The sequence below is a fragment of the Martes martes genome, assembly GCF_963455335.1.
Source record: "Martes martes genome assembly, chromosome: 11".
NCBI lineage: Eukaryota > Metazoa > Chordata > Mammalia > Carnivora > Mustelidae > Martes > Martes martes.
In genome coordinates this window covers 22,259,411-22,274,506 of record NC_137899.1, presented here as the reverse complement: position 1 = coordinate 22,274,506, position 15,096 = coordinate 22,259,411, and the positions used below count along the sequence as shown (strand labels likewise).

General features: G+C 36.1%; 1 protein-coding gene across 3 annotated transcripts in view; it reads left to right on the top strand.

Annotated features, from left to right (window-relative positions):
• Positions 1-15,096, top strand: part of KMT2E (lysine methyltransferase 2E (inactive)) — a 98,176-nt gene that overhangs the window by 60,412 nt on the left and 22,668 nt on the right. For all 3 annotated transcript variants that reach the window (XM_080817901.1, XM_080817900.1, XM_080817902.1), the window contains 7 exons: positions 612-670; positions 1,590-1,762; positions 5,345-5,383; positions 9,947-10,177; positions 10,296-10,426; positions 11,425-11,542; positions 12,479-12,588. In XM_080817901.1, the coding sequence (XP_080674027.1) occupies positions 612-670; positions 1,590-1,762; positions 5,345-5,383; positions 9,947-10,177; positions 10,296-10,426; positions 11,425-11,542; positions 12,479-12,588 (861 nt within the window). The remainder of the gene's footprint in view (positions 1-611; positions 671-1,589; positions 1,763-5,344; positions 5,384-9,946; positions 10,178-10,295; positions 10,427-11,424; positions 11,543-12,478; positions 12,589-15,096) is intronic.

Below are 15,096 nucleotides of genomic sequence, written 5' to 3'. Positions count from 1 at the left end.
CATTTTACATTCCTATCAGAAATATATGAATAATCTAGTTACTTTTTATTTTTAGGATTGTTATGTACTTTATTTTTATGACTATATGCTAATGTGATTATGTCCTTCCAGCCCTGAAGTAGGATAAAAAATGGATTATTCTTTCCATTGTTTCCTTATTAGAAACAGATATATTCATACATATTTGTATTTCTTTCCTTACTTAGGTAAGTGATAGTATATTATAGTTTTTGCCACATTTCCTTTTTTCTCTTAAAAATATGTGCAGAGGGTCACTTTATGGTGGTAGGTAGAGGTTGATTCATTTCTTTCCATCTCTTCAAGATACTCCATCTTTTTCATGAAATAGCATTCTTTTTTTAACAGACTTTTTGCTGTTTCCTAAGTAAAAGGTTTTTTTTCTTAAAAGTGCAGTAGAGTCACTTAACTGGCATCTACTGCTAATTATGCTGGATAAGATCTAACTAAAGCAAGGGACAATACATATATTTTATACTTTTTATTTTTCAGTAAGACCATATTAGAGAAATTGTAAAGTTTATCACATTTAAAACCAATCTACTTATACCTAAATTCATGAAAGTTTAATAATCATTAATATTTTAATACAGGAGTTTGGATAAAGAGAGGGCAGTGCTACTACAACGCCGGAAAAGGGAGAATATGTCAGGTAGGTGAAAAGAATCTATACTAAATGAAGGTCAGTGTGATCGAGAGAATGAGTGGCCTGCGTATTTTAGTCAGATGTAAACACCTTAGCAGTGAATGTTGATTGTGTATATGACTTACAATCAGGTAGAGATTCTAAATAGTCTTTTTTTTACAGATTGTAGAATAAGAATGTACTTATTTTAGAAAACGTAGGAAGTAGAGGAAAATAAAAATTATAAATCATCCATGGTTTTCTACAAAGGTAAATTGGTTGTAAGAAGTATTAAAATATGTTTGCTTTTCAGAGAGATGGTGATCCATTAGTTTATCATATAGAATAGTATTTTTTCATTTTTAAGAATAGATTTTAGAAGTGTAACTACAACATAACTTTCATTTTGGCTTAAAACAGTACTAATATAAATGGTTTTGAATAATCATAGTTTATTGAACTCTTCCTTTTTGGTGGACATTTAGGATGTTTCCAGTATTTTTTATTTTTTGTTTTTGTTATTACAAGTAGTACCTTCAGTGAAACCCTCCTGGATAAGTTTTTTTTTGGGGGGGGGGTTGTTCACTTTATCTTTGAATATATACTAGAAATGGGATTACTGGGTGAAAGGGTAATAAATGTAGAATTTTGCTAGATATGGCTCAATTCCCCTTAATAGGGAATTGTGAATTTCCTTGCAGTTTATGTAAGTGCTGCTTTCCCACAGTCACACCATCTCAGACTTTTGTATCTAGTTTAGTGTATAAGAAATGGTACTTGTAGTTTGCATTTGAATGTGTCTTTGAGGTGAAGAAGTACGAAAATATGTTTATTCTTCAGACAGATGGAGATACAACAGTTTGCCATGTAGAATGCCATGTAGTTTGTTTTTTGTTTTGTTTGAAATAGTATTACAAGTACAATAGTTTCTGTTTTTCCTTGGAAGATGGTGATACCAGTGCCACTGAGAGTGGGGATGAGGTTCCTGTGGAATTATATACTGCATTTCAGCACACCCCAACGTCGATTACTCTGACTGCTTCAAGAGTTTCCAAGGTTAATGATAAAAGAAGGAAAAAAAGTGGGGAGAAAGAACAAAATATTTCAAAGTGTAAAAAAGTAAGTTTTTCCTTTCTTAAGATGTATATATGGAAAGTGGTGGGAGCTAAGTTTTATAGGAAAGGCAGATGAGTATTGGATGGTAGCCAGAAAAGGTGTTAGAATCTTAAGCTTTTTAAAATTCATTTTAAAATTTTAATATGTTTAAAAGATTGGAGCATAATAGAGAAGAATGTTTGCACAATGATTTGCAATCATCACTAGTGAAACTAGTCATAGAAATGCTAAAGCTAAAATGATATAGAAAAAATTGCTGTTTTAGAAAACAGAAGTGGGAGTCCTAAATTTTTAATAGCTTATGAACAGGTAAAGGAGCACAGAATGATTGTGAATGATTGTTTATAGTTATTCTCTGAATTATATTTAATCATTTTAATAAGCCCCCATATTTATTGAATTCCTTATCATGTAGATTTTTTTCACTTAAATTCTATGTGATAAATTATCCCAAGGGTGTAGTGGCACAGAATCATTTCTAGGCCACTTTTTCATTAAGTTTGTTATAAATGCTTTTGAAGATTTTTGTCTGCTAAGGTAAAAAATACTTTTCACAATGACTATATTGCTATTATAGAGTGAAATTATCCCTAGATATATAATCAGGGTTTTTCAAAGAAAGCATTTTTTTCCTCGAGTAATTCTTCACGATATCATCTGGTTGTTTACTAGGCAGCATGTACTTTGCATTTTCTAATTTCACCTCTCTGTTTAAAATGTACCTTGACTGTAGCAGTCTTCGTGTATTATGTCCCTCTCTCCAGTTCTGCTATTCTTCTACCTGTATTTTACCCATTGTGGATAGTTCGTTACTGAATTCTACTTGTACTTTCTGGGTGTTAGCTTTTTCTTTTCTTTTCTTTTTTTAAGTAAGCTTCACACCCCCTGTGGGGCTTGAGCTCATGATCCTGTGATCATAGGGTCATACAGGGTCATACAGGGTCACAGGCTATACTGACTGAGCCAGCCAGGTGTCCTACTGGGTGTTACCTTTCCTTATGCTGTTCCCTTTAACCATTTAGAATGCTCTCTTCTCGGGAGCCTGGGTGGCTCAGACAGGCGTCTGCCCTTGGCTCAGGTCATGATCCCAGGGTCCTAGGATAGAGCCCACTTCTCCTCCTCCCTCTGCCACTCCCCCTGCTTGTGCTCTCTCTCTGTCAAATAAATAAATAAAATCTTAAAAAAAAAAAAAAAAGTTACCTGAGGGGCACCTGGGTGGCTCCTTCAGTTAAGTGTTCAACTCATGATTTTGGCTCAGATCGTGATCTCGGGATTCTAAGACTGAGCCCCTAGTTGGGCTCCATCCTCAGTGGGGAGTCTGCTTACCCTCATCTCTCTCTCCTTTTTATTTATTTTTTCTCTCTCTCAAATACATAAATCTTTAAAAAAATGGTTACTTGGAAATTTTATCCTTGTATATTTGTTTCAGGTCCTTTGGTTTAACAGATCTATTTTTTGAGTAAAGCATAGATTTCTGCATTTTTTCTGGCTGGAATGACTTTTGGCTATTTAAAATGAATCAGTCCTGGGACGCCTGGGTGGCTCAGTTGGTTAAGCCGCTGCCTTCGGCCCAGGTCATGATCCCAGAGTCCTGGGATCGAGTCCCGCATCGGGTTCCTTGCTCGGCAGGGAGCCTGCTTCTCTCGCTGCCTCTGCCTGCCTCTCTGCCTGCTTGTGTGTACTCTCTCTGTCTCTCTCTCTGGCAAATAAATAAAATCTTAAAAAAAAAAAAAAAAAAAATTTAAAATGAATCAGTCCTAAGTCTTGGATTGTGTCAGAGTTATTTCAGAATACTGCTTTGTATATGAGAGATTTTTTTCTCTCGTGTTGTTAGTAAATGTAGACAAAGATTAGAAAAAAAAAATCCAGGAACTGTACATTAAAAAATCTAGTTAGCTGTATCCACTCTTAAGGTTTTACTATTATTTGAGGTTAATTATAATAAAAAATATATAACAAAAGGATATATTCAGTTTTTCTTTTTACTCAGCCTTTGCTGTTATGGTTAATTGTTAAAAACTTGAATGGAGTTTACAGTAGATGTTCTGGATAGATAACAGTTGTTAAATACTTATAAAACCCTAGCAAGGTATTGGTGTCTCAGCAGTTCAGGACTTTGACATGAAGTATTAGTACTGTTGTTTTTGTTTTGTTTTTTTTAAGCGTGGAAGGGACAGAGGGAGGGAGAGAGAGAGAGAGACTTTTTTTTTTTTTTAAGATTTTATTTATTTATTTGACAGAGACACAGTGAGAGAGGGAACACAAGCAGGGGGAATGGGAGAGGGAGAAGCAAGCTTTCCACCCAGCAGGGAGCCCGATGCGGGGTGATCCCAGGATTCTGGGATCATGACCTGAGCTGAAGGCAGACGCCCAACAACTGAGCCACCCAGGCACCCCGAGGGAGAGGCTCTTAAGCAGCTCTGTGCTCAGAATGGAGCCTGACGCAGGGCTCCATCTCCTGACCCTTAGATCATGACCTGAGCAGAAATAATCTGACACTTAACTGATTGAGTTGCCCTGGTGCCCCATGAAGTATTAATATTAGTAATAAATGCAGAGTAGCATAGAAGAAGATGTGTATTGTGACTATCTTTCAAATTCTTTTTTTTTTTTTTTTTTTAATTTCAGCAGCATAGCTATTACCCAGCCTCAAAAATCTTTAAGTCGTCTTTACTTTTGGACATTCAGATTTATTTTCAAAAGCACTATTAATTTTTTCCTTTGGAATGTCTCTTACTTTTTTATTTTTCTTCCTTTTGCTTCTACAAACTCATCTAAGCCCTCTTCACCTCATTGTATTGCAGTAATAACTTAGCATATTTAATTTCTCCAACTTTATCTTTCTGCTTCACAACATCTCCTGTGAATATTGCTCTTATATCTCTTCTCTGCTTAGAAGTATTTTATTGATTCCTCTACCGTAAAGAAAAGCATAACTGTATTTGAGTCAGAATCATTAAAATCGGACTTTTTAAAATAAGTCTTCCAAGATCTAATTTTTAATTTTTAGCCAATTTTATTTCATACTCTTCAGTAGGTACAAGTGCATATATTCATTTTTCCTTGACTGTGACATATTTTTTCCTATTTAATGCCTTCTTTCATATTTTTTATAATTTTTTAGAAGATTTTATTCATCTGAGAGAGAAGGAGAGCATGAGGGGTGTACAGAGGGAGAAGGAGTACCAGACCCCCCGGGGGCACGGGGTGGCTTGACCCCAGGACCCTGAGATTATGACCTGAGCCACCCAGGTGCCCCTCATATTTCTTTAGTACTAGGATTGGGTTCCTTTCACACATAAGTGTGAGCACACATAAGTGCAGAAGTGGAAGGGAGGGGCAGAGGGAGAGGGAGAAGCAGACTCCCCACTGAATGGGGAGCCTGATGCGGAACTTGATCCCAGAACCCTGGGATCATGACCTTAGCTGAAGACAGATGCTTAACTGACTGAGCCACCCAGGCGCCCTATCTGCATTCTATTGTTAATAATAGAATACTATTCTAGCAGATGACTTTAGTGAACTGAATGATTCTTAAATATTCAGTTTAAAGAAAAACTCACTCAGAATTTAATGTTATTTCAGGCCTTTCGTGAAGGATCTAGGAAGTCATCAAGAGTTAAGGTAAATACATTAAATTTAAGTCCTTAGTACCAACTGTCAGTTTTTCAGGAGCTTATTAAGTGATTGTCCATAATCTTTATGTTCTCTTCATTGTGTATCATTTATTGCTTATTATATCTTTACCAGAAGTGGCACCATAGAGAATCCTATTTTGATTAATATGGCCCTCTTGGAGTTTACTCACACTGTTAAAATATTAAGCAAAAGGAAGTGGTATGTAAGTAATAGCTAATATCAAAATTTGGGGTAATATGAATTTCAGTTATTGTATTCCTTGCCTCCCAGTACCACTTTGTATACTGGACATATGAATGCAAAATCACATTGAGAATTTGAAAATTTGTGTATTTTGCATAGTTGGGATTCTAGTGATTTAGTCAAGTAAGTTGTTATAAAATACTATAAAATCACCATTGAAGTACAAAGTAGTCACTTGTACCTTGAATTAATTAGAATATATCCTCAATTTTGTAGATGGCCAGATTGCTGAGAAAGGCAAGGCTCTTTAGCTCTGCCTTCCCCCCCCAAACAATAGGTGTTGGATAACAGAGGTCAGCTATATAGTATGTTGATAGCTTTCTAGGTTATATGGTTAAAGGATAATGGGTTTCTCAAGTTGTCAGATAGTAAAATAGGATGTGGGGAGCATGTTACAGTATATTTGTTGTGCCCATCGTGTAAAGCATAATAGTTACTCATTTTCCACATTCCCTGGAAAATCATTAAACACCTGTGCGGTAATGATTACTGCATACTTTTGTAGTTCTTTCTCAAAAAAGTTAATACATGGTGACACTCAACAGACTGTAAGCCCAAAAATGTTCTTTCTGTGTTAAAGTTGTGTTAAAGTGTATGTTTGTACTTTTATACTTACTATATATATATTAAACTTGGGTTTATGGGATATTCTCTGACATAACGTACAGTCTGAAAGGGTTTTTGGATTTACCCAGTGGAAACTCAGTACTCTGTAGTTTCCTTTTCTAATTTATCCAGTAGTCATCCCAATAGGTTTATTGAAGATGGGGTATCTTTTACTTAAGTGAAATATTTTCATTTATTATGTAAAGAAGTGACTAAGGAAGTGAAATTTTAATAATCCTTTGTGAATCTTTAAAGATATATACATATATTTTAAAAGATTTTTATTTATTTGACAGAGTGAGAGAGATCACAAGTAGGTAGAGAGGCAGGCAGAAAGATGGGGGAAGCAGGCTCCCCGCCCAACAGAGAGCCCGACGTGGGACTCGATCCCAGGACCCTGAGATCATGACCTGAGCCGAAGGCAGAGGCTTTAACCCACTGAGCCACCCAGGCGCCCCTAAAGATATTTTTTACTTAAGTCAAGGATACCTTCTTTAAGATAGAGCAATTCCAGTTAGTAAATCTGTAGTATTTATAGGTTGAAGAGATACAGAAGAATTTACTGTATCAAATATATACCAGGTCAAATATATACCAAATATATATATATATCAAATATATACCAACCAAGAAGGCTCGGTTGGTGGAGGGTGGGGGGTAAAAAAGAAAGAAAAAAATCTTTAAGATTTATTAGATTTCTTGGGGCACCTGGGTGGCTCAGTGGGTTAAAGCCTCTGCCTTCAGCTCAGGTCATGATCCCAGGACCCTGGGATCAAGCCCCACATCCGGCTCTCTGCTCAGCAGGGAGCCTGCTTCCCCCGCCCCTGCCTGCCTCTGCCTACTTGTGATCTCTGTCTGTCAAATAAATAAGTAAAATATTTAAAAAGTAAAAAATAAAATTAATAAATAAAAATTAATAAAATTAATAATAAAAGCTAAGATATTATTAGATTTCTTTAATAAAGCTGATGAAAGCCTTAATATGTAGTATTTCATTTTTGTGTAAAAATCTATTACAAGGTGGTCATCATAATGTGGAATATATAATTACATAAAATATCAGTTGGTAAAAATAAACACACTCCTGTCAAGTAGTTGAACAACTTACTATGGTTTGTTTCATTGTAGGAAAGAATGATACTTTTTGTAATAAAAATTACCTATATGGAAGGTGGACAAATGGTAAACTTTAGTGTTTACTGTACATGTGTACATGGCTAACAGGATATAAGCTTTTATGAATTCTACATGTGGTTTTAAAATTTTAGTTATGTAGGTTGTACATAGTTTAGAAATAACCTTTTTTCCCCCCCCCAACAGATAGTAACAGTCTTTATTATTAGTACGTCTCACGCCAACTGAGAAAATAAATGCCTTCCTAAAGCGACAGTTCTTAAACAATTTTGTCTCAGGGCCTCTGTGTACTAAAAAAAATTACTGAAGAAACCAAAAAAGCTTCTATTTTTTTTTCCGTGTTTTTTCTTTTCTTTATAAACATATAATGTATTATTAGCCCCAGGGGTACACGTCTGTGAATCGCCAGGTTTACACACTTCACAGCACTCACCATAGGAAATAATCATTTCTCATCAAGGTGTTCAGTGTTGTAGAAAGAAATTGGTGAATAGCATTTACAAAAAATTGAAATGTCATGTGTTAAAATCATTTATAATCTGAATTATGCTAATGAAACAAAAGTTTTTGTTATCTGCCTTGATTGATTTTCATCCCAAGATTGCAAATAAGAATCATTCTGGGGATGCCTTGGTGGCCCAGTGGGTTAAGCCTCTGCCCTCGGCTCAGGTCATGATCTCAGGGTCCTGGGATCAAGCCCTGCATTGGGCTCTCTGCTCAGCAGGGAGCCTGCTTCCCCCTCTCTCTCTGCCTACTTGTGATCTCTCTCTGTCAAATAAATAAAATCTTTAAAAAAAAAAAATCATTCTGGAAGGGGTGCCTGGGTGGCTCAGTCGTTAAGTGTCTGTCTTTGGCTCAAATCATGATCCCAGGATCCTGGAATCGAGCCCCACGTTGGGCTCCCTGCTCGGTGGGGAGCCTGCTTCACCCTCTCCCTTGTGTTTGCTCTCTCTGTCTCTGTCAAATAAATAAATGAAATCTTAAAAAAAAAAAAGAAAAAAACCTTGTTGTGGGAGTCCACATTTTAATATATTTTTAAAATGTGTGGTAATTATGCCTGTCTGTAAGTTGCATTCCAGCAAGAAAAGTGTCCCCTTTTGTTCTTTTTTTTTAAGATTTTTAAAATTTTTGTTTTATTTTATTTTATTTTTTGAAGATTTTATTTATTTATTTGACAGAGAGAGTACAAGTAGGCAGAGCAGCAGGCAGAGGGAAAGGAAGAAGCAGGCTTTCTGCCAAGCAGGGAGCCTGATGCAGGGCTCAGTCCTAGGATCCTGGGATCATGACCTGAGCATAAGGCAGCCACTTAACCAACTGAGTCACCCACGCGTCCAGTAAGATTTTTTTTATTTTTAAGTTAATCTCTACAGCATGAGGTTCAAACTTAACCACTCCAAGACCAAGAGTTGCATGCTCTTTCAACTGAGCCAGCCAAGTGCCCCCCACTTTTTGCTCTGTAACAGATTAAGAGAGGCTGTGACTTTTTGTACTTTGTACTAAGCATTCTTACCTTTTGGGTTTTTAGTAGGAGGTATAGATGAAGAGCAAAGGTCCTTGCTGTCACTGTGACCCTTGAATTTAGGCTATGGACCATTTTGGTCATTTCACATTCTGTGATATATTTTGTTCCTTATGTCAAATTTATCATGTGGACAGTTGATTATAGATCTTGAAATTACACTAAATTAAGATATCAACATGTATTTTTAAATAAAACATGTTAAAATTGTAATCTGTCAAAACTGTGAATACAGGCTAGATACTGACAGTCTCTAATAAAATATGTTCTTTTTTTTTTTTTTTTTAAAGAGCTCCCAAGAGAGCAGTGGGAGAGGGGCAGAGGGAGAGCTAGGGGAGGGAGAATCTTAAGCATCTTTTTTTTTTTTTTTTTAAGATTTTATTTATTTATTGACAGAGAATGACAATGAGAGAGGGAATACAAGCAGGGGCATTGGGAAAGGTAGGAGCAGGCTTCCCGAAAGCAGGGAGCCTGATGTGGGGCTCCATCCCAGGACCCCGGGATTATGACCTGAGCCAAAGGCAGACGCTTAATGACTGAGCCACCCAGGCGCTCCAATCTTAAGCACCTTAAGCAGAATCCACACCCATCTCAGGGCTGATATGAGTCTCTGTCTCTCAGCCCTGAGATCATGACTTGAGCCACAGTCAAGAGTTGGACGCTTAAGAGTTGGACACTGAGCCATGCAGGCTCAGTCAGCCCCATGCTATCCTTTTTTTAACCAATAGCTAGCAATGACTCCAAAGTTTTGAGTATTTGCAGTTTTATTAATGGCATTTGGCTACAGTGGTCAGTGAAGGCTGAATTTTTGCTAGTCCAACATAACTTGGTCTCCTTTAGTTTTCTAAGTCCTTACCTGTCTGGCATGCAGTATGAAGATGTAGTAGGCTGCTCATTTATGGTCTGTTTTTCCCTAGGACCTCTGAAAGCCTATCATTGTCTCTACTTTATATTACGTTCTTTTACATAGATGATCATTTATTTGAGTGTGTGTATATAAATACTTGGAAGACCAGATATTAATGCTTAGTTTGCTGTGATTTTAGGGTTCAGCTCCAGAGATCGATCCTTCATCTGACGGTTCAAATTTTGGATGGGAGACAAAAATCAAAGCGTGGATGGATCGCTATGAAGAGGCAAACAGTAACCAGTATAGTGAGGGTGTTCAGAGGGAGGCACAAAGAATAGCTCTGAGATTAGGCAGTGGAAATGACAAAAAAGAAATAAATAAATCAGATTTGAATACCAACAATTTGCTCTTCAAGCCTCCTGTGGAGGTAAATATATCATTTGCCCAAAAAAATTATGAAACAAAACTGTTTTCTAATGCGTATCTTGAGTAGTTAGCTTGAAAGCAATCAGGTTTAATTAACCTCAGCATTTCTCTGGTTTTAGAGCCATATACAAAAAAATAAGAAAATTCTGAAATCCGCAAAAGATTTGCCTCCTGATGCACTTATCATTGAGTACAGAGGGAAGTTTATGCTAAGAGAACAGTTTGAAGCAAATGGATATTTCTTTAAGAGGTATATTCCTTTATTTTACCAGTTATCTATAGTTATGAGTTGGGGTTTTTTTTGGCTATTTACCAAGATGCTATCTGTGTTCATATATATTTTGCCTTCCTAAGTGCATTTTAATACATTTAAAAGTGTAGTGTGACTGAACAATGACTAATGATAAACTTTTGAACTATAATAAAATACAGCAAAAAGCAGATGTATTCCTGTCTCTTACCCATCTCTCTCTTGCTGACACTCCTACAATAGTCTGCTTCAAAGAAACTACAGCAGTTTAGATGGATATTAATGGAAAACTCTGATTACATAAGATTCTAAGGAATCCTTTTGCATCCAGGACCTTTCCTATCTCCTTGTGACATAATTGGTAGAACCTGAAAAGACCATTGGTGATCATAGGCAAAATCCCTTCCTCTTTATTAGAGGATGTTAGATGTGCCCTACTTTAAAACCTTCACTTTCTTGGTACTGGAATGGCTCTGGAGCCCTCTTCTGTGGTTTGTGATTTTGATGGGGATTTGATGTTGTGACCCATTGCTTCCCTGAGGTGTAGAAATATGTTGGTATCTCTAGAGAGAGAAAACATTCTCAGTCTATATGATTATTTGTTGTTTATAATTGAGTTTTTAGGATTTGAAAGATATACAAGAATACTTCTCTTTTACATACAAATTTTATGTGAAACAGTGCTGTAAATCAAACACTTAAATGCACTAGGAGATACGGATTTTAAAGGCATCCAGTTATGAATCCTTCTGTAAAAGCAGTAGTCACTCCCTTTTTATTTTTCCTTGTAAATTTGAATTTCTACCTTCAGTTAATTAACTTTGATTTAGATAAGATTATTGGAGCAGGTAAAAATCTGATTAGCATGAACTTGCCCTTAACAAATGGGTTCTGGTATCAGATTGCCTGTATTCAGATCTTGGCTTCACTATTGACTTTGAGTCTTTTAGAAGTTTGGTAATATGTTAATAGTTTATAATGCATTTCTTTCTTTGTAGACCATATCCTTTTGTTTTGTTTTATTCTAAATTTCACGGGCTAGAAATGTGTGTTGATGCAAGGACTTTTGGAAATGAGGCTCGGTTCATCAGGCGTTCTTGTACACCCAATGCAGAGGTAAGCTTACAGAAATCTTTTTGGGAGGCAGGGTTTGGGGGGATATGTGGAAATGAGTATCAGACACAAATCTGGTAGGCTTTTTGACCATTGATGAATTTTATATTGCCCAGTGTGCTTCCACTATGAAAAATCAGGTGATTACTTGGCTCTCAGGTCTTAGAAATGACTTTGCACGTTGAAGAAATTGTGTGAAGAAATTGTGATTTTTTTTTGTAAGAGGAAATACTGGACTTTGTTTATTTCTAAAGCTCTGTGGGTCACATACATCTTAATCTGATTGGATCAAGATAGATGACAAAACTAAAAGCTAAAGTAGATTTTACATGTGCTACTATAAATTTTTTTATAAAAATTGTGCTTTAATTTGGAGCCTGAAGTAGTATTTCTGGTTTTTCATGCCGGAGTAAACATTTAAAATTTGTATGTTACAGTTAAGAGTATAGATTTTGAAGCTAGACTTACTAGATTCATGTCTTCTCTTTGATGAACTAGCTTTGTAATCTTGTCTGTGCTTGTTTTCCTTGTAAAAACTTGTTGGGAGGACTAAAGGAGTTAATACCTGTGAAGTACCTACAACAGTGTCTGTCATAGAAAAGTATGGTGTTAACAGTACCATTACTCATTACTGCATGTCATCAAATCAAACGTATTACCACTTATAAAACTCCCAATTCCAGGGATACTGAGAGGTGAAAAAATACGCACTGTGAAATTGTGTAGTGTTTGCTTTTTAATGCTACGTGGTGGATTGCAGAGTTTGCCTCCCTGCACTTGCTTCCAGCTGATAACCACCAGTTTAGAGTTACAGTCTTACAGTTGCATATTTTTCACGTTGTACTCATGAATTACTTTGAAAAGTTTTCAAAATTGCAGCATGACGTGCTTCTAAAGATAGAAAATAATTTATAAAATGTAAAATTATTCTTTTAACAGGTGAGGCATGAAATTGAAGATGGAACCATACATCTTTACATTTATTCTATACAGAGTATTCCAAAGGGAACTGAAATAACTATTGCCTTTGATTTTGACTATGGGAATTGGTAAGTTCAAGTCTCTAAATATGTTATCTGTTTTGAAATAGTTCCTTAAGGCCCTCCTAAAAATCTAGGTATTGTCCTCACTTTCATAGTTTTTTATTTGTATGTTTTATGAGGCAGTGAAATGTACTTGAAAACAAGCATTTTGGTGTCAACTTCCACTAAGCATTATTACTTAGTGCTTTTCCAGACTTTTATTATTGTAATGTAAATGATCATAGTAATTAAAAAAGGTAGTCCTAATTCAGCCATATAACACTGACCTTGTTTACATGAAAATTTCTTCTTTCTTGTATTTTAGGGGGTACATTTTTGGTCTTAATGTAAGTTAATTGATCAGTGTGAATGGATAATTTCACTTTTGCCCTTCAAAATAAAAGAAAATTGTGCAGGGGCCCCCGGGGTGGCTCAGTTGGTTAAGCAACTGCCTTCGGCTCAGGTATCCCGCTTCAGGTTCCCAGCTCCATGGGGAATCTGCTTCTCCTTCTGACCTTCTCCCCTCTCCTGCTCTATGTGTCTCTCAAATAAATAAATAAAATCTTAAAAAAAAAAATTGTGCAGATTTTTTTGTAGTATAAATTGTAAGAGTTTGTTGGAGTCCTGTAAGGAAATTCTAAGAACTGTTGTTCTGAAACACTAGGGAAATAAAGTTAATTCTGAGTATAAAAACTTTCAAGTTCTATGTAAATTATATTCTGTAGTGTTTTGTTTTCATCTTTTCTCATTTGTTACTTTCGAGATTTGGTTCTTTGATTTTGTGTAGCTCTAGTTCATTTGTTTTCACTGCCAGTAGCATTTATCCATTTCTCTGTTGGATCTTAAATTTACCAGAACCGTTCCTATGACTCCTTGAACATGTCTTTGTGGGCCCATGTTCTCTCCATGGGAGAGAATCTAGTGGGTATGCTTGCTCAGCTGTGGGATGTGCACGGCCTCAGTGTTAACCTGACATGGGGTCATGACCAGTTTCTATTCTCACACCTTTCTTCCTTGCTCTACTTCCTTATGACTTTCAAAAATTGGTGCTAATCCATGTGAAACGGTATTTTTTATACATACGTGTGTGTGTGTGTGTGTATGTGTGTATATGTATATATATATATATATATATATTTTTTTTTTTTAAAGATTTGACAGAGAGAGAGAGGAAAGCAGAGGGAGATGCAGGCTCCCTGCTGAGCAAGGAGCCTGATGGACTCAATCCCAGGACACTGGGATCATGACCTGAGCCAAAAGCAGATGCTTAACCTAGTGAGCCACTCAGGCATCCCATCTTTTTATATTTTTAATTATCATTTTCCTTGATTATTTTTTTATAAGCCCAAGAATCTTTTTGTATATTGGTCATTTGGATTTCCTCTCTCATGAATTGTTCAATCGCCTTCAATTTTCCTACTGGTTTTTTTTTTTATTTTTTGGGTGGGGAGGGGAATGATTCTTTTGTATCCTGTAGTCTGTTTGGTTATAGCATTTGAGCTCATTTCCTCCTATTCTGTATTTTACTTTTAAAGTTTTGTATGGTAACCTATTTAAATGTGTAAGTTTTACATGTTCATGATGTTTTCTGTCAATGAAATTCCACTTCCTACACTGTGTATCTCTACTTGATTGTTGGGAGTCAAATTTATTGTAACTTAAGCATGACCTTCTTAGCCCCTTTTCTCCCAGATGGTAGAAAATTTAGCATAATGGCTCTTTGCTCATTGCTTTGAAAGACTGTCTCCCATAAGTGGTTAAGAATATAAGCTTTTTATAATCTGAGTGGTTTCAAATCCTAGCTTGGTTCAGCTGATTTCTTTCTCATTATTTCATAATAGGAGAATAATAATACTCACCTAACAAGAATGTTTTGAAGATTCAGTGAGTTTAAGATATGTAGAGTGTTTCTTGGCACAAAATAAGTGCTTTTAATAAACATTAGCTGTTGGCCATCATTATTTGCAATTGTTATCCTAAAATCAAAGAAAACATCAGAAAGACTTTCAACCTAGTTTCTAGTAATACCTAATTTGGGGACATGGGTCCCATAGATAACAAATTTTTGAGTTCTATCCCTGATTTACAGATTTAGGCAGTTTGACTTGTACTAATCTTGAAAGTGAGTAAGGAACAGTATTAGGAACTTAGGAAAGTAAAGTATTTTTATGGTAAACAAATATTAAACTACTTAAAAACATGTAAAATGGGGAGCTTCTAGTGTTTTACTCAGGTTGGGCATTTTGCCTACATCCTGGAGAGAAACTAAATGGTGGTGGTAGGGATATGGAGGGCAGAATTAAGAAGAGATGGAAAGTGTGAGCTTTGGACTCACACAGACCTGTACCTGAATGCTGTCGCAACCGTTTAGTAACTGTGCCACTTTGGACAAAATGCTGAACCTGTCTGCACTTGAATCTTCTCTGTATGGTGGGGGTAATAATTATCACTGCAGTGAAGATGAGAGAAGTGCAGTTATTTTTCAAGCATCCATTTGAAAGAGGGAATACTTAGGAGGGGCGAAGGAAAACATAA